The following is a 23,930-nucleotide window of genomic DNA, read 5'->3' as shown; positions in this document are numbered from 1 at the left end:
GAAGCTTTATTAATAAAAGAAGATTAAAGAAAATTCATCATAGCATAAATAATCCCAAACTTAGCACCAAATGATCATTTAAAAGATGATCCCCAATAAAACAATAAAAAATGATATCATCAACCTTTAATGAGATTTTTTGTCACATTTTATTAAAATATAGTTAAAAAATTAATAAAATCATAATAAATAATGAAACATATGATAATAATTTTAATAATATTTGCGAAGTTTAAAAATTTTATTTGTAATGTATACAAAATTAATTCTAAAGCAAATAAAAGTATCCCATTAACTACCAATGGAGTTGAAAACTTCATTTCGTGTATAATATCATAATAGGAAGGGAGAATTTGAGTGCCCCATAAGAGAATCCTAGGTTTGCATGGCAGGCAAGCAATGTTATATCTAAAAAGTCAAGACAGAAAGTAAATGTGCTCGTTAAATATATCTTCACTCTCGAACAGATTTATTTACGCTAAACTAATCAATAAAAAAATAAAAAAAAATAATTTTTATTAAATTCATAAAAAATTATCTTCTCACACCAAATAAATTTAAACCCAAATAATAATAAAAGAAATCCTTTTTTTGCCACCTAAACTAATACGTGAATAATACCACTTTGATAACATCATCATCTATAGCAACACCAAAATAATCAGCATCATACAAAACACTATCTCTAATTCACACCGCTTTTTCTTTTCTTCTCATCAACTAAATAAGGTACATATTCATTCTCAATTTAATTAACTTCAAAATGTTAATTTCTAACATAAATTGAGATGTTCCTTTGGGTACGGCCTGGCTTACTGGTTCCCGAGGAATTAAAAAAATAGATATTATAAAAAGGTTTCAAAAAGAAAAAAAAAAAAAACAACAAATTCATTTTAGGTTATTGCAAAAATTTCAACTTTTACTAGCAGCCGCAAAGTAATTTACCAAAGACAGACAAGAAGAGGAATTTATAGAACCAGACTTTAATAAATCTTAACAGCGCTTAATTATTCAAGAGAAAAAAGTTATCCATCAATATATAAAACTCAAATTTCTTGCAAACCAGATTGTCGCTAAGACAGACCAATTCAAACCACCTCTTGCTTAATTTGATTCACTGCGCCTAGGAGAAGCATGATTATCATCGTCATCGTACATAGGGCTCTGGTCATCCCTGGGGAGTGGGCTAGGGCTGCGGCTGTGGCCATTTTCCTTTTTAGAGCTCCTATAAGCCCTGTCCTCGGTGTCAGCTTCACGATCAGGGCTTCTGCTTCTGCTCCTGCTCCCAGGACTTACACTGTAATCCGAACCATTGGCTTGCCTGCGATCCCGTGGGGAAGGGCTATCTCTCTCTTGTGGACTTCTTTCATCCGGTGTTGGAGTATGCTTCCTCCCTCTGGATGGGGATGGAGAACCCCTGTGGCGCTTAGGACTCCTTGATCTTCTATCATCACGCTCGAAACTTCGATCTCTCTTCACGGGTGATCTTGATCTACTGCAGAAAGGTCAAGATTCAGCGCAAAGAAGAATAAGTCCCAACAGTTTAACAAACCAAAACAATTTTGTAGTTTAAATCTTCCTTAATTCTTTTGACTTGCACGGACACTTTAATGCACAAATCAAAACAAAGTACATTATAATTTTGTTTTAGAATGTAATCCAACAAATAGTAAATTCAGAACAGACAGAATTATTTCATGGGCAATACTATAAGTTAAATGTCAAAGGTAGTTTGTATTTCAGCATTTGACTGTTGTTGCAAGGATGCCAAGGGAAGCCAAATTCAAACCTGTTGCTACGTCCCCTGCTGTAACTGCGGCTTCTGCTTCTACCACGGCGTTGACTAGGTGAGCGTGAGTAACTGCGTGGTCTGCGGTTGCACCAATATATTAGTTTTTCAACTAAATAAATAGAAGATTTAAGTGTTTAAATGGTAAAATATGATACACTCCTACTCTGAAAAAACTGGTCAGAACAAGAAAAATAGATAAAGGGGAGAGGGAGAGGACCTCAGTTTCTTTGGACTGTTTTGACAGTTTCTTTCTATGTGACCTCGTTCCCCACAGCGATAACACTTGTTCTTCCAATCCCCAGCTTTGCAATCACGAGCCCAATGACCATCAATTCCACAGTTGAAGCAGCGTCCTGACCCAGGAGTAGGACCTCTTCCAGGGTAATCCCGTGATCCACCTGGACCACGGGGCACCTAAATTGCAAGCCAAATCAGATTCATTGTTCAATCAATATTGACTAACATACTCCACAAATGAAGTCTAGGACAAGAATGAGAAAAAAGGAATGGGAAACAAGAAGATAAAATGATGCAGACCAGTATAACCTTCAAAATGACACTCAGAAAATCATTCCAACTTCAATGCAAGTTATCTAAATTACACTTTTCCCCATCACCACTTTTATCTCATAGTTTGTTTCTCATGCAGAAGCCAAGTGGCAAATAATGATATTCTATGGGATAGTTATGTAAAAGGTTTTAATCCTTTTCTTCTAGGCAGCAGTTATACAGCACAAGCATGGTTCTATTGGCTTCACTAGCAAGTTGTAACCAGTCCACTTTTTTGGCTAAACCTATATGCATCTTATATTCTGAAATGGAGAAGTATATTGAGACCAGATAGCATGCTAGAAACATGTGCCCAAGGTCAATTCCTCGCATGACACCAGACCTATGTTTCTCTTCAACCTCTTTCTCTGCCCTTCAGATCCCACCATCCAGAATGGCCTGGTACAACACATAAGTCTACTGTTCTATATCCCAAATAATTACAAAGTGTGAATTTATTAGAATTAGTATTAATATTAGTATAAAAGCTATGATAAATAGGAGAATAAAACTGTAACCAGTAGGCTGTCACACAGTATGGCACCATACCAGGTAATATATACGAGCATGCGTGTGCACATCACATTAAACATGTGATGGCACACATGCAAATAACAGAAAGTCAAAGTCAAATATTAGCAGTAACTGAACTGAGCATCCAAATTGTATCAGTCCCATTACCCAAAGATCCGGAGGCATTAAGGATACAAATACACCATTAGATTAACCACTGAAAGATCAAATTAACCAAAATACACCATTAGATTAACCACTGAAAGATCAAATTAACCAATGACTTACGTATAATATTCATTGCTTTTTTGACATTTTTTAGATATTAAAATTTAAAAAGAAAGATGCTAAAAAGATCTCTGTTATGTAAAATGTCATCAGAAAACTTACTCCCTTGGCAAATTCAACAATGATCCGGCTTCCATCTAGGTCTTGACCATTCAATGCATATCTTGCATCATCAGCATCTCTAGGGTCGCTGAATTCCTGTAATCAGGGGGGCAAACAACACACACAGAGATAAAGAAGAAAAAAGATCCAAGCAAAAAAGATCATAACAAATATTGAAGAATATTATAGATAAGAAAAGTTCTTTGAGATTAAATTAAAAGAGTAAAGAAATACATACAACGAATGCATAGTCACGCTTCATATCCACATCACGTATTCTGCGCAAACGGGTGCCAGAAACAGTAAGGCCATCATGACACAATTATCGAAGGGTTGATAGTTTGCCCCTCACAGATGAACCAAAAACACCACTTTTGAGATTGTTGCCATTTCGCTAAAAACACGCAATAACACTATAGAAAGACTCGCCAAATCCACCAAGGTCACCCTCTCACCATAGACCTCCAGGTTAGGCAAAAGCCAAGAAACCTTCAACAAGATCATTCAAGTTAAACCACACAGACACGTGGAGGGTTGCAACATTCTCACTCATATTTTATAAGGAAGACCAGATGTCAAGCACCACAAAAGGGCTTGGAAAGGACTCTATTTTCTCCTACTTCATCGTCACTGCAACCTGAACCTATCCTAATGGCCATTAATATGAAAGAATAAAAAGACCATGACCACCCAAATGGAGAAAAATAAAACAAAAGACTTGAAACAAGTTGACCAAATCAAATGCAGCCATTAAACCAATCTGCTAAATGCAACAATTACAAATTTTAAGAATTCTTCAACATGACAAAAGACTTGATTACCTCCCATATCGGCTAAACATATCCTCAAGATCACGTGATCTTGTCCTTGAAGACAGGTGACCAACGTATAGGCGAGTGCCACCGCGACGGTCATCATACCTAGGCATTTTTCTTTCCCTGTAATAACTATTACCATGCGAACCAAAAAAAAAAAAAAACAATCACACAGATTTACATAATAAAAGTACTCATTCTTACAACAAATAATAGAAGAAAGATGTCTTGTCTTACATATATCAGAATCAACAGTCTAACTTAAGCTCGAGACATCTTAAAGCTCTGTTTGGTTGTTATTTTCTTACTACTTGCTTTTGCTTCCTAAATTGCTACTATGGTAGAAGAGAAAATCGTAATCGATTTTAGATTGATGAGACAACTAGAATACAATACTAATTCTGTGGATTTTTTCTATATAAAACTAAAATCACGCATAGTTCACCCAAAAAAATACCATTAATTTTCAGTTTTTTGAAAAATATTATTTGCTTTGAATCCAATTGCACACAAAAATCAAGTAATAAAAGCGACGACCAAACAGTATCTAATGAACTCGTGTTTCTGTGTACTGATTATCTCTTATTATACATATCATAAAACAAGAATAAATACTAGTAAATATTTCTCAAAACCTAAATTTAAGCACCAAAAAAACCTTGAGTATTATTTAATTTTTCAGATTTCAATTTCTAACAGCCTAAAGCCCTAAAAAATACATCTTTAAATTGCAATTACAAATCAAAAAACCTAAAACAATAAATAAATTAAAAAATGAATAATATGCATGGGGAAAGAATTAACATAAAAGCAGCAAAATTCAAATTTAAGAGCTCAAGAATCTTTCAGATCTATAAATGAATAACCAAGAAACCGGATAAGTAGGAGCATAAGAATTCAAATTGAAATAAAAATTAAGAAATTGAAAGAAAGTAAAAGCTTACAATGAAATTTCGGAGGAAGGCAAAGGAGGAGAAGATGAAAAACCCTAGATTTTTTGAAGCGAACGAGAGAGACAGAAAAGCGAGCACTTAAACGCGTCGTTTTCTTTTTTAATTTATAGGGCCTGAGGATAAGGATCAGTCAAAAATCAGAGATTGTAATTACCAAAAGCCCTCATTCAGTTTCGTGGAATTACAATAATCGGCTTTCAAAAAGTGGAATGTTTCAAACCCGGAGCGGGAGCCCGACCAGTTCTAACTTCCAAGCCCGGTCCAAAAGACGATTTTTTTTTTCCCCTTCTTTTGCTGAGGAAATCTGATAAAATTTGGCAAGGTTTTTCTCACTTGACAATAAAGAAATAAAAGGAAAAAGGGGAAATTGGTGGATTTTCTGTTTTATTTCTTTTTCTTAAAATCCAATATATGTTCTCAAATTTAGTGATATTGACATTTTGAACATAAAAAAGATAAATTACAAATTTAGTTACTTAATTTTTAAAAAAATTTTATTTGATGATCTAATTTTAATTACAAGTATTTATAAAAATTAATATTTTGATCATTAAATTATTAAAAATTAATAATTATTTGAGGTGACATATTAATTCACTTACACGTAACCACATATTTCTCACATCCTGCTATGTTATGTGAGTTATATGAACTTGTCAATTAGACTGCGTTGGGATCGAATAATTACGAGTTTTAATAAGATAAAAAATAATAATAAAAATAAAATTAATTATTATTATAATAAAATTAAAAATAATGTTGTAATTTATTTTTAGATATAAAAATAATGATGACAGTAATATAAATTGTAATGATAAGAAAAAATAACAATTAAGGATATTAAGTTAAAAATTATTTGTATTCAAATTTTAAATTATTTAATATTTATAAAATTAATAAATAATTAGTATTTATTAAATTATTTAATGTTAAATAATAAATTTGTTAATAAATAATTAAAAATAAATAAAACAGATTTGTTTATTAATTATGATATAATAAAATTTATTTGTTTGTTTATTATATAATAAAAATTAAAATGAAAAAAAAAGTTTAGGAGACTTTTTTAAATAACCAAAAAAAAGAAAAAGCCACCAACCATTAAACCAAAATTAAGATCGGCACTCGTTGCCACATTGAGCGTCCGTTTGAGCGTCTACAATGCGGTGGACAAGGTTTATATTTTTGAATGACAGCCGGTCCTCATGGACTGCAATCGGCCCATGTTTTAATCTCATAATATTTGTCAGTAAAAATCCTACAAAAACTTTTCTTTTATTTAAACAAAAATTTTGATTCAATCAGTTAATCTTCTCGATAATAAAAAGTTCTGGAAAAAAGAAAAAAATTAAATAGTTATAACTGTAAGTAATATTAATGCAACCCTTTCATAAACCGACTTTCCTTTATTTATTTATATGTAGAGATTAAAAATTTTAATCACTTCATAAACCAAAACGACGATCCAAAAAACGAGTAAACGACGACGACTTTATAAACATCGACTATTGAATCTCTTCTCTTTCTCTTCCAATTTTTTTCTCTTATAAACTTCTTCCGGTTCTCTTTCTCCTTTGTCTGTATTTCTTTTTCGCTCGTGGGATTTTTTTAATTCAATTTTTTTTGTTCTCTATATTCTCTGCGCTAGTTTTATTTATTTTTTTGATAAAATCCTATATTCAATTACTTCGCAAATAAAATTTTCTTTTTTGTTGTTTTCTTTTTCTCTCTGGGCACTGGGCTTTCTCCTTTGATCTCAAAACTTTATTATTTGCTGCTAAAACCCGTTAAAGGCTTTCTCTTTTCAACTTCAATTTCGAGGGTTTTGAAGGTTAGAAATTGGGTACTTTAATTTAATTAGGGTTTTGTGGGTTTTTTTTTTAATATAATTATTATTTCAATGCAAAAGTTTCAACTTTTTTGGGTAATTTAATTCTTGATTTGATAAAGTTAGTAGTTCTTTTGTGGGGTGCTAATTTTCTGGTTTTGCTTTTTTTTTGGTGAAATATAGGATGATGATGATATGATGAATCAAGCTACTAATACACAAACATTAGCTTCACTTGACCAGAACTCTATTGAGGTAATTTCCTTATTATTTGTTTTGAAAAAAAATGGTTGAAAGAAGTTGATTTAAGTAATGAGTTGGGTTAAAAAAGTGTTGAAATTGAAAATCAAAGGTTGTAGCAATGCTTGTGACGAATTGAGTTGGAAGTTTCTAAGTTATCTAGTTAGTTTTCAGTGCTTTAGGTGTTTTGGTGGTGAAGAATGCTTCTTGCTGTGGTTAGTTTAGTATTGGATTACAAAGGTGTTGAATCAAAAACCAAAGGTAGTAGCATTGCTTGTAGATTGGATTGAAGTGTTATTTAGTTGGGTTTAAACTCTTTAAGCATTTTCGAAGTAAAGAATGTTTTGTGTTGCGAATTGGGTTTGAATAAAGCATTGGATCAAAAGGGTTCCCTACTCTTACTTTAGTAGTAGCATTGCTTGCAATGAATTCAGTTTGAAGTTTCCAAGTTGTTTGGTTAGGTTTTGGGCTTTTGGCTCTTTAGGGTTTTTTGAGAGGCGGAATTTGCTTGTTGTGAACTGGATTGGTTTAGAGTTGGATTAAAAAAGTATTGAAATCATAAACTGGAAGGCATTGTATGTAACGAATTGGATTTGAAGTTTCTAGGTTGTTTAGTTTTTTTATAATACTTTAGGCATTTTGGAAATGGAGAGTGTTTCTTGTTTTGAACTGAGTTTGAATTTAAATCAATGTTTTGTTTGAAAAAGGACAGGTTTTTATGCAGTGGTTGGTTCTACTTTTACATGCTACATCCAAGTTAACGGCATATTTTAGAAGTAATCAGATTTGGAGTTCTGAATTTACAAGAAGCTTATATTAGATAAATGATTTACGTTTATAGTGATTGGCATCTGAATTCTGTTATTTTGGTTGTTTCATTTGTCATTCATTAACTTTTGTTTCTTTTTTTTTTTTCCTCAGAACCAATATGTTGTTAATGCAAGTCAAGGGCAGACATCTTTATATGTTCCCTCAACAACTGGTTCTGAAGCTGCATCATGGAACATGTCTAGGGTGGATAATCACTCCGCAGAAAATGGAAGTTTTTTGAATTCTACTTACCACCATGTTCAGCACACAGAACTGTCCACAAGAACCGTTCAGGATGGGTCAAATGCGGCATCTCTTGCTACTTCATTGAGCTTAGGAACGACAAATGCACAATCAGACTACAGTAGCTATAATTCATACTCAAATTCTTCTGATCCTTATTCATATGGGAGCACAGGATACCAAGGTTACTATAATGGTTATCTGCAACAATCTAACCCCACTTACTCTCAACCAGTAGGAGCATATCAAAACACAGGTGCTCCTTATCAGCCTCTTTCCTCATTTCAGAATACAGGGTCTTATGCTGGGCCTGCAAGTTATTCAAGCACTTACTACAATCCTGGTGATTATCAGACAGCTGGAGGTTACCCAAACAGCAGTTACACTCATCAGACTACCACATGGAATGAAGGCAATTATGCAAATTATACTACTCACCAATATTCAAACTACACTCCAGATACAAGTGGGGCATATGCTGCTGGTAATGCAGCTACAAATTCATTGCATTATCAGCAGCATTACAAACAGTGGGCCGATTATTACAATCAAACGGAAGTTAGTTGTGCCCCAGGAACAGAAAATTTGTCTGTTGCTAGTACATCCACTCAGCTGTCTCAGGTGTCTCAGGTTCCTAGTGTTAGTGGTGGATATCCCACTTCAAACAGCCAAGCTCCCCCATCTTTTACCTCATCTTGGAGGCCAGAGTCCAGTTCATCTCAAATGCCTTCGTTGCAGGTTTGAGTTTATGTTGGATGTATAGTACAGAATAGCTGAATTCATACATAGTGATGACTTGTTTGTGCTAACAGCTAATCTTAAAATATGCATTCTATCGTTATTTTCTTTTGTTTATGTTTAGGCCTTTTGCTGTGTTAGATAAATGTTTATGGTTGAAGTTGATATTTTTGAAGTGTGCTTGTGCATATATTTTACTTATGCTTCTATTTTTCGTTGGATTTGAGTTATGGTATGGTAGGTGCTGTAATGTGTGTGTGATTATTATCGATCAATTTTCTGATTTGATGTGATATTTCATCTTGTGTAGACTGCATTGCAACCCAATGAACCCATTACATTTCATCTGTCTTTGGTTATTTTCTGATCTATTATTTATATTTCATGTCATAAATATTATTCTCCTCAAATTTTGATATTGAATTTGGGTACTATACTAGAATGTTGGGTGCATTTTGTTGACCTTCCTCCTGGTAAGATTGCATTGTTATTAAGATGATGTTTTTTTGGAATTTAGAAAATATACTTTCTTTCTATTTGATACGAGTTAGATCATGCTATGCATGACATATTTTAGTAAGTTTGCTTCAAAGTCTGCCCCCTTAGACCTAAATTTCCTCGATCCGTGGTAAAATCATGACTGCTGCTACTTGTAAATGTAAAAAGTCTTAAGGTGATAACTTTTGCTCTAACATTACAGTATACTATTGGCATTGTATCTCTTTATTGCAGAATTAATGAAATAGGGGATTTGATGTATCCTTTTAACAAGTTTCTCCAGTGCTTACAATTTTTTTTATTATATTTTTGAGTTTTTTTAGTCAGATGCTGTTTTAATGGCCTCGATTTCTACTGTATGGCTATATGTTTTTTTTAGTTAGATGGTGTTTTACTGGCCTAGATTTCGACTGTATGGCAATATGTTAAGCCATGTTATGATGTGAGAATGATTAGTTCAAATTCTTTGGTTCTTTTTAATGTTTAGAAACTGCTATCAGTAAGCTATTTAGATAGTAAATCTCTTTCTGCGAGCCAAGGGCTTTTGATGGTCATGTCAAGATTTGAGTTGCTATAACTGTTCTGGGTTTTCTTGCAAGTATGTCACTGCTTGTGAGAAGGTGCATTGTGTTAGATATGGAGCAGTGTGGATGGAAGTATTTTAATATTACTATGTGTTTGAGGTGAAATGCTTGTTTTATCTTTTGCATTATGTTCAGTAAAAAGGGTGGATTATAGGAAGGGAAAGAAAGCCATTTGGCTTGAAAATTTTATAAGCTTTTAAGTTGTTTGAATTGGGTAAGGAAAGAAAAAGCATGCACCTGCCCTTTGCTTGCTCAACAAATAAAAGGTGCACTTTATGTTGGGTTGGCTTACAAGGAGATCATTGCTTGTTCACTTTAGTACCCTACTGGTGGTGGAATCCCACTTCCCACGCGTTTACTTGATCCCTTTCCTCTCACTAAACTATGGAGTGACGTTTGATAGTCATAGCAACCTTTTTGAAGGTTTTGCTAAAGGGGTATCGGGGATATGGAGTTTGTATATGAACTGTTACCAAGGTGATTCCTGTTGTTCATGATGTGATAATAATTCTGATTCTATTGAAAGATTCCTAGTGATAGTAGCTCTTTATTAATGTTTTTAATTAAATTCTTTGTCATGTAATGCTCCTGAAGAAGAATGCATTTATGCTCATTGGAAGACTAGAGTGCATGATATGTACATCCCGATTGCAGGGTGGATTTCATGTTCCAATTGTACCAGAAAAATGATTAATTTTTGTGATTATCATATTATAATGCATCATGAATTGTATGAAGAGGAAGACTGTAGGAATTATGTGCTTCTTGTTGCTGTGGTTGTAATGACTGTCAGTATTATCTTTTTGAATGCCTATTTAACCATGTAGTTTCCCTTTGTTGGTAATTGCATTTAAGTTAATGTTACTTTGAGTTTTTTGAATTTTTAATGTTTTACTTAAATATTATTTCATCTTTTCGTGCTCTTTTGGGTCAGCCTGGTGCAACAGTTACTGGTGCTTATGATAGTTACTGGAAGCATGGGGCTCCAAGTTTTCAAAATCAGCATCCTAGTCCTGTACAGCCACATTTTCTGAAGCCTCTGGATTCAAAATCTTCATATGATAACTTTCAGGAACAAAAGAAAACTGCTTGCCCTCAGGCTCCCAATTTGCAATATCCTGCCGCTCAGCAGGCACCTCAAAATTACCAACCGCCTTTGCAAACTGTTCAATCATCAGACACGAGAAGGGTAAGTAAACTGCAAATTCAAACAAATCCCAGAATTGCTTCTAATTTGCCATTAGGTTTACCAAAATTGGACAAGGATGGCCCTAACAACAGTGCAGTAGCAAAACCTGCTTATATCAGTGTTTCACTGCCAAAACCCAGTGAGAAAGTGTTGCCCAATGATGCAGCTGATTCTGTACTCAAGGTGAGCTTTCGGATTTAGTTGTTTGCTTATATTTCTTCAGAATAAACACCATAGAATTATCCTGTAAGATTTTCTGTTAGAAAATGAGGAGGTGAGTAAGAAAGATGCCTCCAGCCACCCCAGGCTGAACATCTCCATACTAGTACCTGAAACATATGTACCTTGTCTAATCTGAATTTCTTTGTTTGCCTGAGCTCTGCAACTCGATCATGCATTAGTGGCATAATCTGTTATAATAATTAATGATTTATTGGGCTCTTAATAAGTGGTTGAGTGCTGTATGTTACGGGATTTGGCAGCATGGTGGAAGTATTTCACTGTACATCTAAAAAGCTTGAATGCCAGTAGTCTGCAAGTGAATGATGTTGTGGCTCAGTTTAGTCATTCTATATGCCTATATGTGGAAAAACTAAGAAATAAATCAGTGTGGAAATTGAATGTATATTGAAAAACTGCTCATATATAATTATACAAGAACTTTAGGTTTATATACAACTAACTAGGGGTTAAACTAGGAAACTAAATCTTCCTAAAAAACTAATCCTATAATTGAGGGATTGTCTATCCTAATTTTTTGTCCTTAATTCTAGGGATACAAATACTTAATTCTAGAGATACAAATATAAATATACAAATTACAAGATTACAACCAGCTGTAAATAAGTGTTTTCTCACACTCCCCCTCAAGTTGGTGAATAAGTGTTTTCCATTCCCAGCTTGAAAATAATTTCTTGAAATGTTGCACTGCTGAGACCTTTAGTCAACACATCTGCAAGTTGACCCTTGGTTGATACATAAGGTGTACAAATCAACCCACTGTCTAGTTTTTCCTTTATGAAATGCCGGTCTACTTCAATGTGTTTTGTTCTGTCATGTTGCACAGGATTGTGTGCAATGCTTATTGCAGACTTGTTATGACAGTAGAGTCTCATTGGTCCATCTCACTTGATCTTCAAATCTTCTAGGATAATCTTTAACCATAGTAGTTCACAAATTCCTTGAGCCATTGCTCTGAACTCTGCTTCAGCACTTGATTTTGCCACCACATTCTGTTTTTTACTCCTCCAAGTCACAAGATTACCACCTAAGAAAGTGCAGTAGCCTGAGGTGGATCTTCTATCAGTTCCTGAGCCTGCATAATCAGCATCTGTATAGGCTTCTAGAACTAACCCCGAATTTCTTTTGAATAAGATACCTTTCCCAGGATTGGCCTTCAAATAGTGCAATATACGTTAGACAGCCTGTAAGTGCACTTCTTTAAGACTATGCATAAATTGACTTACCACACTCACAGCATATGCTATATCAGGTCTAGTATGTGAGAGATAAATGAGTCTTCCAACTAATCTTTGGTACATCTCTCTATTTACAGCAGTATCTTCATTAGCTTCTCCAATTTTATGATTAGAATCTATAGGGGTATTTGCAAATTTACATGCGAGCTTCTCAGTTTCTTTCAGAAGATCTATCACATATTTCTGTTGTGAGATGAAGATACCATGTCGTGAGTGAGCTACTTCAATTCTTAGGAAGTACTTCAATCTCCATAGCTTTTTTATCTCAAATTCTCTAGCCAAACACTGTTTTAGAGATTCTCTCTCTTTTTCATCATCTCCAGTTACAATTATATTATCAACATACACTAATAGAACTGTGAGTCTCCCGGAATCAGAGTGCTTGATAAACAATGTGTGATCTCTTTGACTCCGTTTATATCCCATTGCTAGCATCATTTTGGCAAATTTTCCGAACCAAGCCCTAGGAGACTGTTTAAGGCCATATAAAGCCTTTTTCAGGCTGCATACTTTGTTTGCTTCTAGATGACCTCCAAATCCCGATGGAACCTTCATATATATTTCTTCTTCCAAATCACCATGTAGAAAAGCATTCTTTACATGAAATTGTTGAAGCTGCCAATTGTAATTTGCAACCAATGATAACAAAATCCTAACTGTATTCATCTTGGCAACTGGAGCAAAGGTTTCTTGATAATCCACTCCATAGGTTTGAGTGTCGCCCTTAGCCACTAACCTAGCTTTATACCTTTCAATAGTACCATCTGCCTTGTATTTTACAGTGAAAACCCATTTACACCCCACTGGATTTTTTCCTTTAGGCAACTCTACCAGTTCCCATGTCTGATTTTTCTCTAAAGCCTCCATTTCTCACTGGATAATGCCTCGGATAATGTAGTTGGAACAGAAATAGTGTTTAGGTTCACAAGAAAATTTTTGTAAGATGGTGAGAATTTTTCAAATGACACAAAATTAGAGATTGGGTATAGTGGATGCTTAATACATTCTCTGGTTCCTTTCCTAATGGCAATAGGCAGATTATAATCACTAGTTATAGTTTTAGGAGATTCATGCTCATTTTGAGAAACAGAGTCAAAAATTGCAGTTACCTCATTTTCAGAGTTAAGATCAGGTTCTTGGACTGGCACTGGCTCAAGATCTGGAACTTTCCTTCTTGAGTACACCTGTAATTCCTTCATAGAATCAAGAACAATATTATCCTTTGTCACCTCTTCTGTATTTGGAATGGGTTTAGATTCAAATTTAGTGTTTGACTTGGGCTTAGCAAAAACAGGTTTCGATTCAGAAGAATTAACGGGTGTAAATGTTGAAGAAGGGGACAAATCAAGTAAAAAGAAGTCTTTATCCTTATCTTCCATGAATGAAGTCTTCCCCTAAAGATAAGGTTGAGTAAAAAATGGTTTATTTTCTTCAAAAGTGACATCTGCATACACATAGAATTTTTTGGTAGGAGGATGATAGCACTTATATCCTTTTTGAGTTGAGGAATACCCCACAAAAATACACTTAATCGCTCTTGGATCCAACTTTCCCCTGTTATGACTGTGAACATGAACAAATGATGTACAACCAAATATCCTAGGTGTGAGATTGTTTGTGGTATTAAGGTTGGGATAAAATTGTGAAAGTAGTTCCATAGGAGTTTTAAATCCCAAAACGCTTGAAGGTAACCTATTTATAATGTGTGTGGTAGTGAGAAAAGCTTCCCCCCAATAAGATTTAGGTACATTTGCTTGAAAAAGAAAGGCTCGGGTTGTGGCTAGTAAATGGCTGTTTTTCCTTTCTGCCACTCCATTCTGCTGTGGAGAATTAACACAAGATGACTCATGGATAATCCCCTCGTTTTGGAAATAGGTGGATAGACTTTGGTTGAAGTAGTCTCTTGCATTATAAGACCTAAATCTCTTGATTCTCACTCTAAATTGATTTTGGATCATGTTTTGGAAGCTTAAAAACAGACTATTCACATCTGATTTGGATTTAAGTAAAAAAACCAAGATTCTTGATAGGTGCCTAGGAATCCTTTACTTGGGTGCTGAACCTGTTTGGTCATGATTAATCTGTTTGTCTGAAAAATGCTTAGGGTTATTTAGCTTTGCTGTATCTGGAAATATATCTGGGATGTTATCATTTCATGTGCAAGATTGTTGCTTCATAAAAAAAGAATTATTACATTTAAACTGGAATTTGTAGTTTGCAAGGCATTAGTAAGTTTTGATGAATTGATATTGTTTTTAAATATTGAATATACATGCATATTTGTAGGTGTTGGGTGCACTTGGTGTGTTTTTTTCTGGTCCCTTATATTTGAGGATGTCCTGTTATTCATTTGAACTGCAATCTTCATTTCCATATTGGCTCCTAATACCAGATATGACTAAACTTGATTATGAAGTGTTGAATTAAAATGCATCTCCGCATGAATGCATTAGATAATGATGATTTAGACATAAATTACTCTTGGAAATTGGTCTGAAATCCTTTATTCATAGATTTAAATTGTATAGTTTACTTGCAAACTCCTCCTCCCCTTCCCTCTCCCCCCCCCCCCCCCCCCCCAAAAAAAAAAAAAAAAAAGAAAAGAAAAGAAAAAAGAAGACGAAGACTTGTATTGTTTACATGCATCAGGTTATGCAACAATTAATGGCTGCTTTGTTGCTTGCAGGCTGGTGTGTTCCCAAAATCATTAAAGAGTTATGTTGAAAGGGTATTGGCTCAATGTAAAGATGAAAAGCAAATGGCAGCTTGCCAGGAAGTCATGAAAGAGGTGAGTTTTTTTTTTTTTTTTAAATCAATTTTGGGTAGCTGTTATTCAGAATTATGTGCAAAATTAATTGTTTTCTTTTTATTTAATTTTTCTCATGCCACTGTAATCAAGCTCTCTTTAAGAGTTTGGATTTAATGAATTCTTAAAATGCCAACATTTAGAAGCTGTTTAAATGAAAAATTAAAGTGTATTTACTACACAAATTTTATCTTTACAATTTGACAGAGCTAGAGAGAGGGCTAACTTGAACCCTGGACAGCTAATAGCCACTAGGCTACCTTCTGTTGTTTACCTCTCATTTTTTTAACACTTTCTTCTAATATGAATTTAAAGGAGGATACTGGGCCCACTAGAAAGGAAGATTGAGATCAATGATTCATGCCTTAGCTTTATGGTCTGATATCTGACAACTTTCTACTTTCCTATATGTATACTATTATGTTTCTTTACAAGGGATGCTATGGTAAAAGTTACTTTATGTGGTAAGATTAAGCTTTAAAGTTATTGAGATTAATTGGTGTCTACTAGTTAAATGTGCCATAATTTCTGGACATTTTGATGTTTTGAGTTGATTTTTTATTTCTATTGTTCTACTTGCCATTGTAGTATTATTTTCTGCTGGATGCATATTGACTTTACCGCTTCACCTCATACTGTCTTCTTTCAGGTAATTACCAAGGCAACTAATGATGGTACACTTCATACACGGGACTGGGATGCTGAATCTCTCTTTCCAATACCAAAGACAGACATGGCTGATAAGAAGTATGTGTTCTATCCATGCTTGATTTTGTGTCTTTCCTTTATCTGGCAATATATGGCATTCATTTTGGTTCCAACAATAATTTGTTCTAACTCCTTCCTTACTCCTCTCTTCCTTTCTTTTTATCTTCTTGCAGCAATTTACAAAATCCAACCCCTGTTTCTTTATTTCCAAAGTACAAGAAGAGTCCAACTCGACGATCCAAGAGCAGGTGGGAGCCTTTACTGGAGGAGAAATCAGTTGACAAATTGGGTTCTGTCAACAATTATGCAGCAAAATATAGTAGCTGGGTTCATGTCAATGAAAAGGACAGAAAGGTAGTGTCTAATTCCATTGCATTTGTTCTTTCATAGCAATACTACGCTAGAATTGATACATTCTTTTTGCAGTACGTTTAGTGATATCATTGATTCTTAAGGCATTGAACTTCTGCTGCAAATAATTTAATGAGCTTTCTTTGTTGAATAAATTATTCTGCAGCCCACTGGTGCAAGTTCTGAGGGGAAGACTGATGTTATGAATAACATTAGGTTTCCGCTGATGGAGCAGAAGTCTGCGAGTAAAACTGTCCAGAGGCAGGTTAAGAGGCAGCGTCTTGCTGATGTGAATGCTGCTGATAATGGTGATGCATCTAGTGATAGTGATAAGGAACAAAATTTAACAGCATATTATTCTAGTGCAATTGCACTCGCTAATAATCCAGAGGAAAGAAAGAGACGTGAAAGCCGTTCCAAGCGTTTTGAGAAAATGCAAGGAAATCGAGCTGAAATTAATCAGTTTAAGGCCAAAAACGCTGGCACTGAAAACCTATATGCTAGAAGGGCTAGTGCATTGGTGCTTAGCAAAAGCTTTGAAGATGGTGGCAGCAAGGCCGTTGAAGACATTGACTGGGATGCACTAACTGTAAAAGGAACATGCCAGGAAATAGAGAAACGATATTTGCGTCTTACTTCGGCACCAGATCCCTCCACTGTAACTATCGATATTTTATTTCATTGTAGTAATCTGTGCTTTCTGACTTTTGAAATATTTAGGAAGAATGATTTCATTTGCATATTATTGAGCATCCTCATTGATTTACAGGTAAGACCGGAAGAAGTTCTGGAAAAAGCTCTGTTTATGGTTCAAAATTCCCAAAAGAACTATCTTTATAAGTGTGACCAGTTGAAGTCTATTCGCCAGGACTTAACTGTCCAAAGAATTCGTAACCAGCTAACAGTTAAGGTATATCTGATGCATATCCTGCCTCACTGCGAAAAATGATAAGTTCATGGTGATGAGGGTTTTCTTTTCTAAAACCAATATTACCTGGATAAAATACTGTTTTTTCAAGCCTAATTTCAATGGTAATCAGGTTTATGAAACTCATGCTCGATTGACATTGGAAGTTGGAGACCTGCCTGAGTATAATCAGGTTTGCTTTTTAATAACATTTTGTTACAATTTCTTGTTTGGAATAGCTTGTTTACCTGCTTTTAAAAATGTTTAACGTATAATAGATGGTTTCTTAATGGGAGTAGGTTCTGTTTTTCCATATGATGGCTGTCATTTTCTTTCAGCTGGTCGTGTATCAGATGTGGCCGAATGGTTGCTACCAAACTAGGCCTTAGCCTTGTTTGCCAAGCTAAATTAGCAAATTGTGCTGTTAAGAAAATGCAGAAAAACACACACATGGACATGAGTGATTAGTGTGTATCGCCATTGTATGAAACATTAGCATGTCTTGCGAGTTTTATTTCAGTTCTATTCCTTTTGGTGACACTGTTAGTTATCACTTAAGTAATGTTCAATACTAGCCAAAATCACTGTAGTTGATCATATTCTTTAGTCTCTAGGAGTTTTTGTCATGAGCCGAGACTCAAGCACTAGGCTCGCGCGGCTCCAAGACATGGGGATTGCCTCTTCCATGTCCTAAATCAGCCTAACTGTCACGGCTCACACCAACTTGTGAGGTATTGTCTGCTTCGGTCTCCTTGGCCTCGTGGTTTTGTTCCACAAAAAGAACCTCACAAGTTGAAGGTGGTTTGAACCTTTTTATCTCATGACCAACTTTAGTAAACAGCCGATATGGGATTTATGGCTCGTACCTAAGATCATGACATTCTCCTCCACTCCAACGAAGGCTCACAGTCCTCGGTGGCACGTTGCTAGCATCCTTAGAATTGGCTTTGATGTCACTTGTCAAGGGCCGAGACTTAAGCTCTGGGCTTGCACGGCTCCAGGACACGAGGATAGCTTCTTCTATGTCCCAGATTAGTCTCACTGTCACGGTTCACACCAACTTGTGAGGTGTTGTCCGCTTTAGTCCTCTTGGTCTCACGGTTTTGTCCCACAAAAGCCACCTTACAAGTTGAAGGTGGTGTGAACCCTTATATTCTATGACCAACTCTAGTACATAGCTAATGTGGGATTCATGGCTCCTCCTTAGGACCGTGACATTTTAAGGTTGATAAAATTGTGGAAATTTGTGAAGATGTCCTAGCAAAGTAATCAAGGTTAAATATATCTGTTACTTATAAATATGATGAGAAATATATCGGAAAATAAGACCCCCTACCTGGGGACATGAAAGGGAAATTAAAAGAAATTATTAATGGCATTTGAATGCTTTACAAATATTTTTTGCATTTTGAGTGACAAGAGTTTGATAGACAGGTATTTGCACAGTTTTACTTATCTCAAGAATTTATGCTTCTCTCAAGATTTGAAAATGTTAATCACAAGAGAATTGGTAGTAAACTCTTATTAACGGTTGTAGTAGGCTATTTTTGAGACTTTGGCTTTACATCGATGTTGTATTCCTGTTGAAAAGGTTAGAGTAAAAGGTTCACCATAAGTTTATTGTTTTTGTCAGAAAGTAGTAAACTAAGTAGATTTGCATATATTCTTTTTTGCCTCTTTTTGGTGTGTCTATTTTGGATCTAATGCCATGTGAATTTAACTGGTGCCTAGCATTCTCCATCTTGAAAGATTTGGCAGCCAATATTTGATGCAAAGTGGGATATAATGAATGTAAATATATTAAGATATAAGTGTTACTATTAAACATTTTTAATCTATTCTCATTTCTTTCTTTTTCTTCCCGTGGGGTTCAGTGCCAATCGCAGCTGAAAATCCTTTATGCTGAAGGAATTGAAGGTTGCCATATGGAGTTTGCTGCTTACAATTTACTTTGTGTTATCATGCACTCAAATAACAACAGAGATCTTTTATCATCAATGTCACGGTTAGTTGTGTTGCTTATCATTATGAAAGATTTTTTTCCTTGATTTCTTGGATTACGTTAGTTATTCATCATGCTATGAATATTGACACAAAATATCCCATCTGATTTCCAGATTATCTGATGAAGCAAAGAAGGATAAAGCTGTTCAACATGCACTTGCGGTTCGTGTGGCAGTGACTTCAGGAAATTATGTCATGTTCTTTAGATTATACAAAACAGCACCTAACTTGAGTGCCTGCCTTATGGGTAAGTGTATTTTACAGGGTTATATCAATGCTTATAACCTATTACATATATCAAAGGAGTGCTAAGGTTTTTCTTTCATTTGTTCTTTGTGCCAGATCTTTATGTCGAGAAAATGCGATATAAGGCTGTAAGCTGTATGTCTAGGTCTTATCGTCCTCAGGTACCTGTTTTATACATTGCTCAGGTGCTGGGCTTTAGCAGCAGTATTCCTACAAATGGAGGAAGTGATGAGAAAGACTCAGAGGGATTGGAGGACTGTGTTGACTGGTTGAAGTCACATGGTGCATGCCTTATTGCAGATAGTAATGGAGAGATGCAGCTTGATACTAAGGTATTTTTAATGTCATGTTGATAATGAACAATGTGAACTTATTACTGTTGGATTATTAGCAATATTCCACCTTGTACACCCATTAGATCCTCAGGTTGTTAATTGGCCCCTTGATTTGAGCATTAAATAAAATTAAATAAGCTTGATATCAAAAGTCCATTTCTGTAAGAAATTTTCTCTTCATGTCATGAGCGAGTTTATTCATGGGAGCAGTGCGAGTGAAATTGTCCAAGTTCCATCTTGGTGCAACCATTGTATCCTTCCCGTGATACTGAGTTTTAAATAAAATTTGATGGATGGAATTCCTGGTAATTCTCTTTCCATCATGCCATGAGCAAAATTTATTCAAGGGTGCAGTCCAACTCAACAACTGAACTTAAGTTGAACCTTTTGGGATATCATCCTTGTGTCCCTTTTTAGCCCATCTAGAAATACTATGTATTTAACATTTTGGGAGTTTGCCTTTGGCATCCCCTGTGCCTTTTCTTACTTTTCTCATTGTTCCCCCTATGCCTTATCTCCTTTTCAAGATACAGAAGAAAGATTTAACTTTACTTGAGCTGATTTAATGGAGTGTTCTTAATGTGCAGGCTTCGTCTTCAAGTCTTTATATGCCAGAACCTGAAGATGCTGTGGCCCATGGAGACGCTAGTCTAGCTGTTAATGATTTTCTGACGCGGACATCATAGGCTAGTTGTTTGTGCTTAAATTGTATTTGAAAGCATTAGTGAGAAGATTAAGTGGAAATTTTTGCTATCCTTAGTCTGATGCACAACAGAGAGACTGGATTATTTTGAAGAGCTGCTGGCTTGCCGGCAAGTGTGAAGAAGTTAAGCCTGAGTGCCATCGGTGTTGCTTGTAACCTAAGAGAGAGTTAGATCACATTTGTATACCATGAAATACTAACTCAAAAGAATCCAAATTCTCTCAGAAATGCATGTTAGGACAGCAGAGAGTGCTTGAGCTAGCATTGTAGTTTTTGTTCTTGTTTCTCTTTCAAAACATCCATTCATTGTTTCTGGGTGAAGACAGAATATAGATGTATTTGAGGAAGAAGAAAATAAGGAAAATTAATCAGTATGTTTGATAGATGAATGCTTTAGAATTTCGAGTTTCAATGTGCTATTATTAGGTCTTTCTTGATATGAAAATATGGCAAAATGTAGCAAATAATACATGCCCAGTTTTTCAGTTTGAATGAAAATTGATCGACCATGACCTTATGGTCTTCATAGATTTCTTTGTTTTAGTTGTGGCTTGCTTTCCTTTCTCAACTTTTGGTTTTCTGAATTTCAGTAGGATGTAAAGGGTTAAGAAACTTTTGAAAATTATTTCTCATTTTGTTAAATTTATAATTTCCTACTCATTGTTAATAATCAGTGAAGTTATTGAAATTTTTTTATTTGAGAGAGGGAGGATTATGTACTAATCATTTGAGTTAAATGATGGAACGCTACCATAAAAAAAAGTACTGTTTTTTCCAAATCAAGTACCTTCTAAATGGTGCACAAATTTGATGTAGGGTCAATTAACCCTTGTTGCTACTATCACTTAATGACTGAATGGTTCTCAATCAAATCATTTGATGAGTTGAAGAGAAAATGTTGAAGGAATATATTTAAAGTGATAATGACAAAGGAATATATATTGAAGTGCACAAATTAAGGGAATATAGAGTTAGCTGTGACTTGTAACTGAATGCAACGCCTAGAAAAAGTCCAATAATGTGAAATTAACATTTTATGGAAACTGGAGTATGGGGTTGAGAAGAATCTATGGCTGCTTCATCAATGGTTAGCAATCAACCAAAAATCGCTGGCACATATGCAATTTCTTTGTGGAAGCATTGGTTCTGGTCGGAAGGAGTGTAGCTTCAGTTAGAGTTCTGAAAGCAACTTGACATGAAGGGAAATTCAGTCTTAATGCAGCGTTTGACAGACTTGAAAGTGGCTGTGTTTCTCCACAGAACAATGATTTGTAACTGAACTCATTTCACTTTCAGTTCTTGCTTCTTTATTCTGGTCTTTGATTCGAAGTGACAACTGAGATTTATTCTTTTCTGTTGTTTGTCAGATAGGGATTGAGAGACTGAATAATGAATGATCATGTTCCCTAACTTGAATTAGCCATCTATCATATATTACATTGAAATAATGAGAAGTCAGTAACGGGAAATACAAATATATAATCTAAGATTGATTCACACTTTCACAGTCATTGGAGCGAAAGCTTATGCGAATAAATTGCAGAGGAAATCTTTGATACGCAGAAGGCTGAGATAGCATCTAACTTTACTGGAAAAGATGCCCCCATCTCATATTTTAATCTCATATTTCGATTTCTCAGGAAATAAAAAAGATTAGATTTAAAATTTTACTTGACTTGCTCACTGTTTCAGTCCTATTTATTTCAACTTGAGCATCTTGAAGAAAAAATACTGTTCGGAAAGGGCACAAACAAAAGACATTTTATCAAGAGAACTTTCAGTGATGATGATTAGATTACCATTTCGTTTCTGATCATCAGGAATTTTCAATTTGTATTCATCCCATCAATTACTTTCTTTCCCAGAACGAGACTATATGGCGATGTATAACATATATTATCCAATGAACTTTAGGAATTATATAATATAATTATTGAAAATGCTTAATTATGTATGATCATAAGTCTACTATGGAAGAGAAAAATATATTAATTAATTGAGCTTGTAATATTCTATTTTCAGGTATACGTAATATTCTTTGATTTTATAGTTTCCAAGGTTTTTATTTTGGCTTTTCTTCAAACAATGACTATTAGCCTTGAATTGATCTTTATTTTGAAATGACAAAACATTAAAGCTAAATAAATTTGATCAAGATTTTGAAAAAAGATTTATTTAGTACATATTCTTAAGTTTTATATTTTGATATTAAATAAATAATATGATTTTCAAAGCTTAAATAAACATTTCTTTGTTTTCATATTTCTCAAACCAAATCTATCTTTAAAGATTATTTATTTGAGCTTAAATGAAAGTCTAATTATTCTTTTTAAAGTGAACTTATTCATTTTGAACTTAATACAATTTTGATAATATTGGTTTTGAGAAATAGATTAACTTAAGAAAGCTGTTTTACAATAATAAAGTTTTCTAACATCAAACTTATTTTATTTTTCTGTATTAATTCACAAAGTCTTAATATTTGAATTTTATATGGTTGGAAAGCTCTTTGAGTTTACTTTCTAATTAATTAAACAAAATTAAAATCCAAATTTTTTAAGAAAAGATTTTAAATTTTTACTAGACACTCTATAGTTGTAAAAAAAACTACACAAGGCATAATTTTAAAAATTTACTATAATTCGTACACAGTGAGTTAGGTAATAAACTTTATATGGATAAAAAGTTCTTTAAGTCTAGTTTCTAAATATTCAAACGGTTTGTGATTTAGATTTGTATAACTCAAGATATAATCAAATTAGTGAGTAGAGTGCAGAATAAGAGATAACCACCCAGCCACTGACAAGATCGATCCCCTTATGAAAAGGATCAATCGGGTCATGATTTTCAAAGGTAAATTGGTTCAAAACATGAACCAATCGATCCCCTCATGGAAGGAATCAATCGATTATGGGCAGAAACACTCAAACGGCTACTTTTTGGTGCTTCCAACGGTTATTTTCTTCTCCCAAACACTTCTAACGGCTACCTATTCAATTTCTCTATAAATTGGGCACTTTAACACACCAAGAAGATTGATGAATCAAGAGAGCAAGAGCCAATAAGCCACATTTTCATTCTCTCAAAGAATCAAGAGTTTTTAGAGCTTATAAGTCCATATCTTTGTATTTATTGTATCCAATTTTTATTTGTTGTTCATTCATCATTTTCTTGTACTTAAACTTAGCAAACACTTAGCCTTAGAGAGGTTGTTCTATTGTTAATAAAATTATCTTTGATATACAAAGGT

General features: G+C 34.4%; 2 protein-coding genes across 16 annotated transcripts; one reads left to right on the top strand and one right to left on the bottom strand.

Moving 5' to 3' along the window:
* Positions 1–953: 953 nt before the first annotated feature.
* On the bottom strand, positions 954–5,088 carry LOC111293726 (serine/arginine-rich splicing factor RS2Z33-like). 12 transcript variants are annotated; one of them, XM_022886630.2, is made up of 7 exons: positions 5,004–5,088; positions 4,066–4,191; positions 3,483–3,892; positions 3,245–3,340; positions 2,010–2,206; positions 1,790–1,870; positions 954–1,495 (listed from the first exon to the last, which is right to left on the bottom strand). In XM_022886630.2, the coding sequence occupies exons 3-7, from the start codon at positions 3,504–3,506 to the stop codon at positions 1,105–1,107; spliced, it is 789 nt and encodes a 262-aa protein (XP_022742365.1). In that variant the 5' UTR covers positions 3,507–3,892; positions 4,066–4,191; positions 5,004–5,088; the 3' UTR covers positions 954–1,104. The 12 variants fall into 12 exon arrangements, with proteins under 12 accessions (XP_022742365.1, XP_089599771.1, XP_089599772.1 ...); XM_089743645.1 differs by having other exon boundaries at positions 3,483–3,887; XM_089743646.1 differs by having other exon boundaries at positions 3,483–3,881.
* Positions 5,089–6,454: 1,366 nt separating this feature from the next.
* Positions 6,455–21,063, top strand: LOC111295240 (SAC3 family protein A-like). Of its 4 annotated transcripts, none has more exons than XM_089743641.1 (14): positions 6,455–6,488; positions 7,024–7,095; positions 8,002–8,871; positions 10,888–11,325; positions 15,307–15,408; positions 16,076–16,173; positions 16,308–16,488; positions 16,652–17,143; positions 17,255–17,395; positions 17,526–17,585; positions 19,267–19,397; positions 19,510–19,643; positions 19,739–19,974; positions 20,565–21,063. In XM_089743641.1, exons 2-14 carry the CDS (start codon positions 7,036–7,038, stop codon positions 20,661–20,663), a joined length of 3,042 nt encoding a protein of 1,013 aa, XP_089599767.1. In that variant the 5' UTR covers positions 6,455–6,488; positions 7,024–7,035; the 3' UTR covers positions 20,664–21,063. The 4 variants fall into 4 exon arrangements, with proteins under 4 accessions (XP_089599767.1, XP_022744380.1, XP_022744379.1 ...); XM_022888645.2 differs by having other exon boundaries at positions 6,455–6,572; XM_022888644.2 differs by having other exon boundaries at positions 6,455–6,588.
* Positions 21,064–23,930: the final 2,867 nt, after the last annotated feature.

This window comes from Durio zibethinus, chromosome 14, assembly GCF_047325235.1.
Source record: "Durio zibethinus cultivar Kanyao isolate XHJ-2024 chromosome 14, ASM4732523v1, whole genome shotgun sequence".
Taxonomy (NCBI): domain Eukaryota; kingdom Viridiplantae; phylum Streptophyta; class Magnoliopsida; order Malvales; family Malvaceae; genus Durio; species Durio zibethinus.
Note: the sequence above shows the minus strand (reverse complement) of the source record. Positions and strands in the feature narration are given on the sequence as shown.

What these genes read in the sequence shown, in the direction of transcription:
- LOC111295240 (XM_089743641.1), top strand. Translation starts at nt 7,036, where the DNA reads ATGATGAATCAAGCTACTAATACACAAACATTAGCTTCACTTGACCAG. An exon ending in CGGCACCAGATCCCTCCACT is followed by an intron (nt 17,144 to 17,254) that starts GTAACTATCGAT and finishes ATTGATTTACAG; the next exon opens with GTAAGACCGGAAGAAGTTCT. An exon ending in GTAACCAGCTAACAGTTAAG is followed by an intron (nt 17,396 to 17,525) that starts GTATATCTGATG and finishes AATGGTAATCAG; the next exon opens with GTTTATGAAACTCATGCTCG.
- LOC111293726 (XM_022886626.2), bottom strand. Translation starts at nt 4,172, where the DNA reads ATGCCTAGGTATGATGACCGTCGCGGTGGCACTCGCCTATACGTTGGT. An exon ending in ATGTTTAGCCGATATGGGAG is followed by an intron (nt 3,523 to 4,065) that starts GTAATCAAGTCT and finishes CCGTTTGCGCAG; the next exon opens with AATACGTGATGTGGATATGA. An exon ending in TTGTTGAATTTGCCAAGGGA is followed by an intron (nt 2,207 to 3,244) that starts GTAAGTTTTCTG and finishes CTTGCAATTTAG; the next exon opens with GTGCCCCGTGGTCCAGGTGG.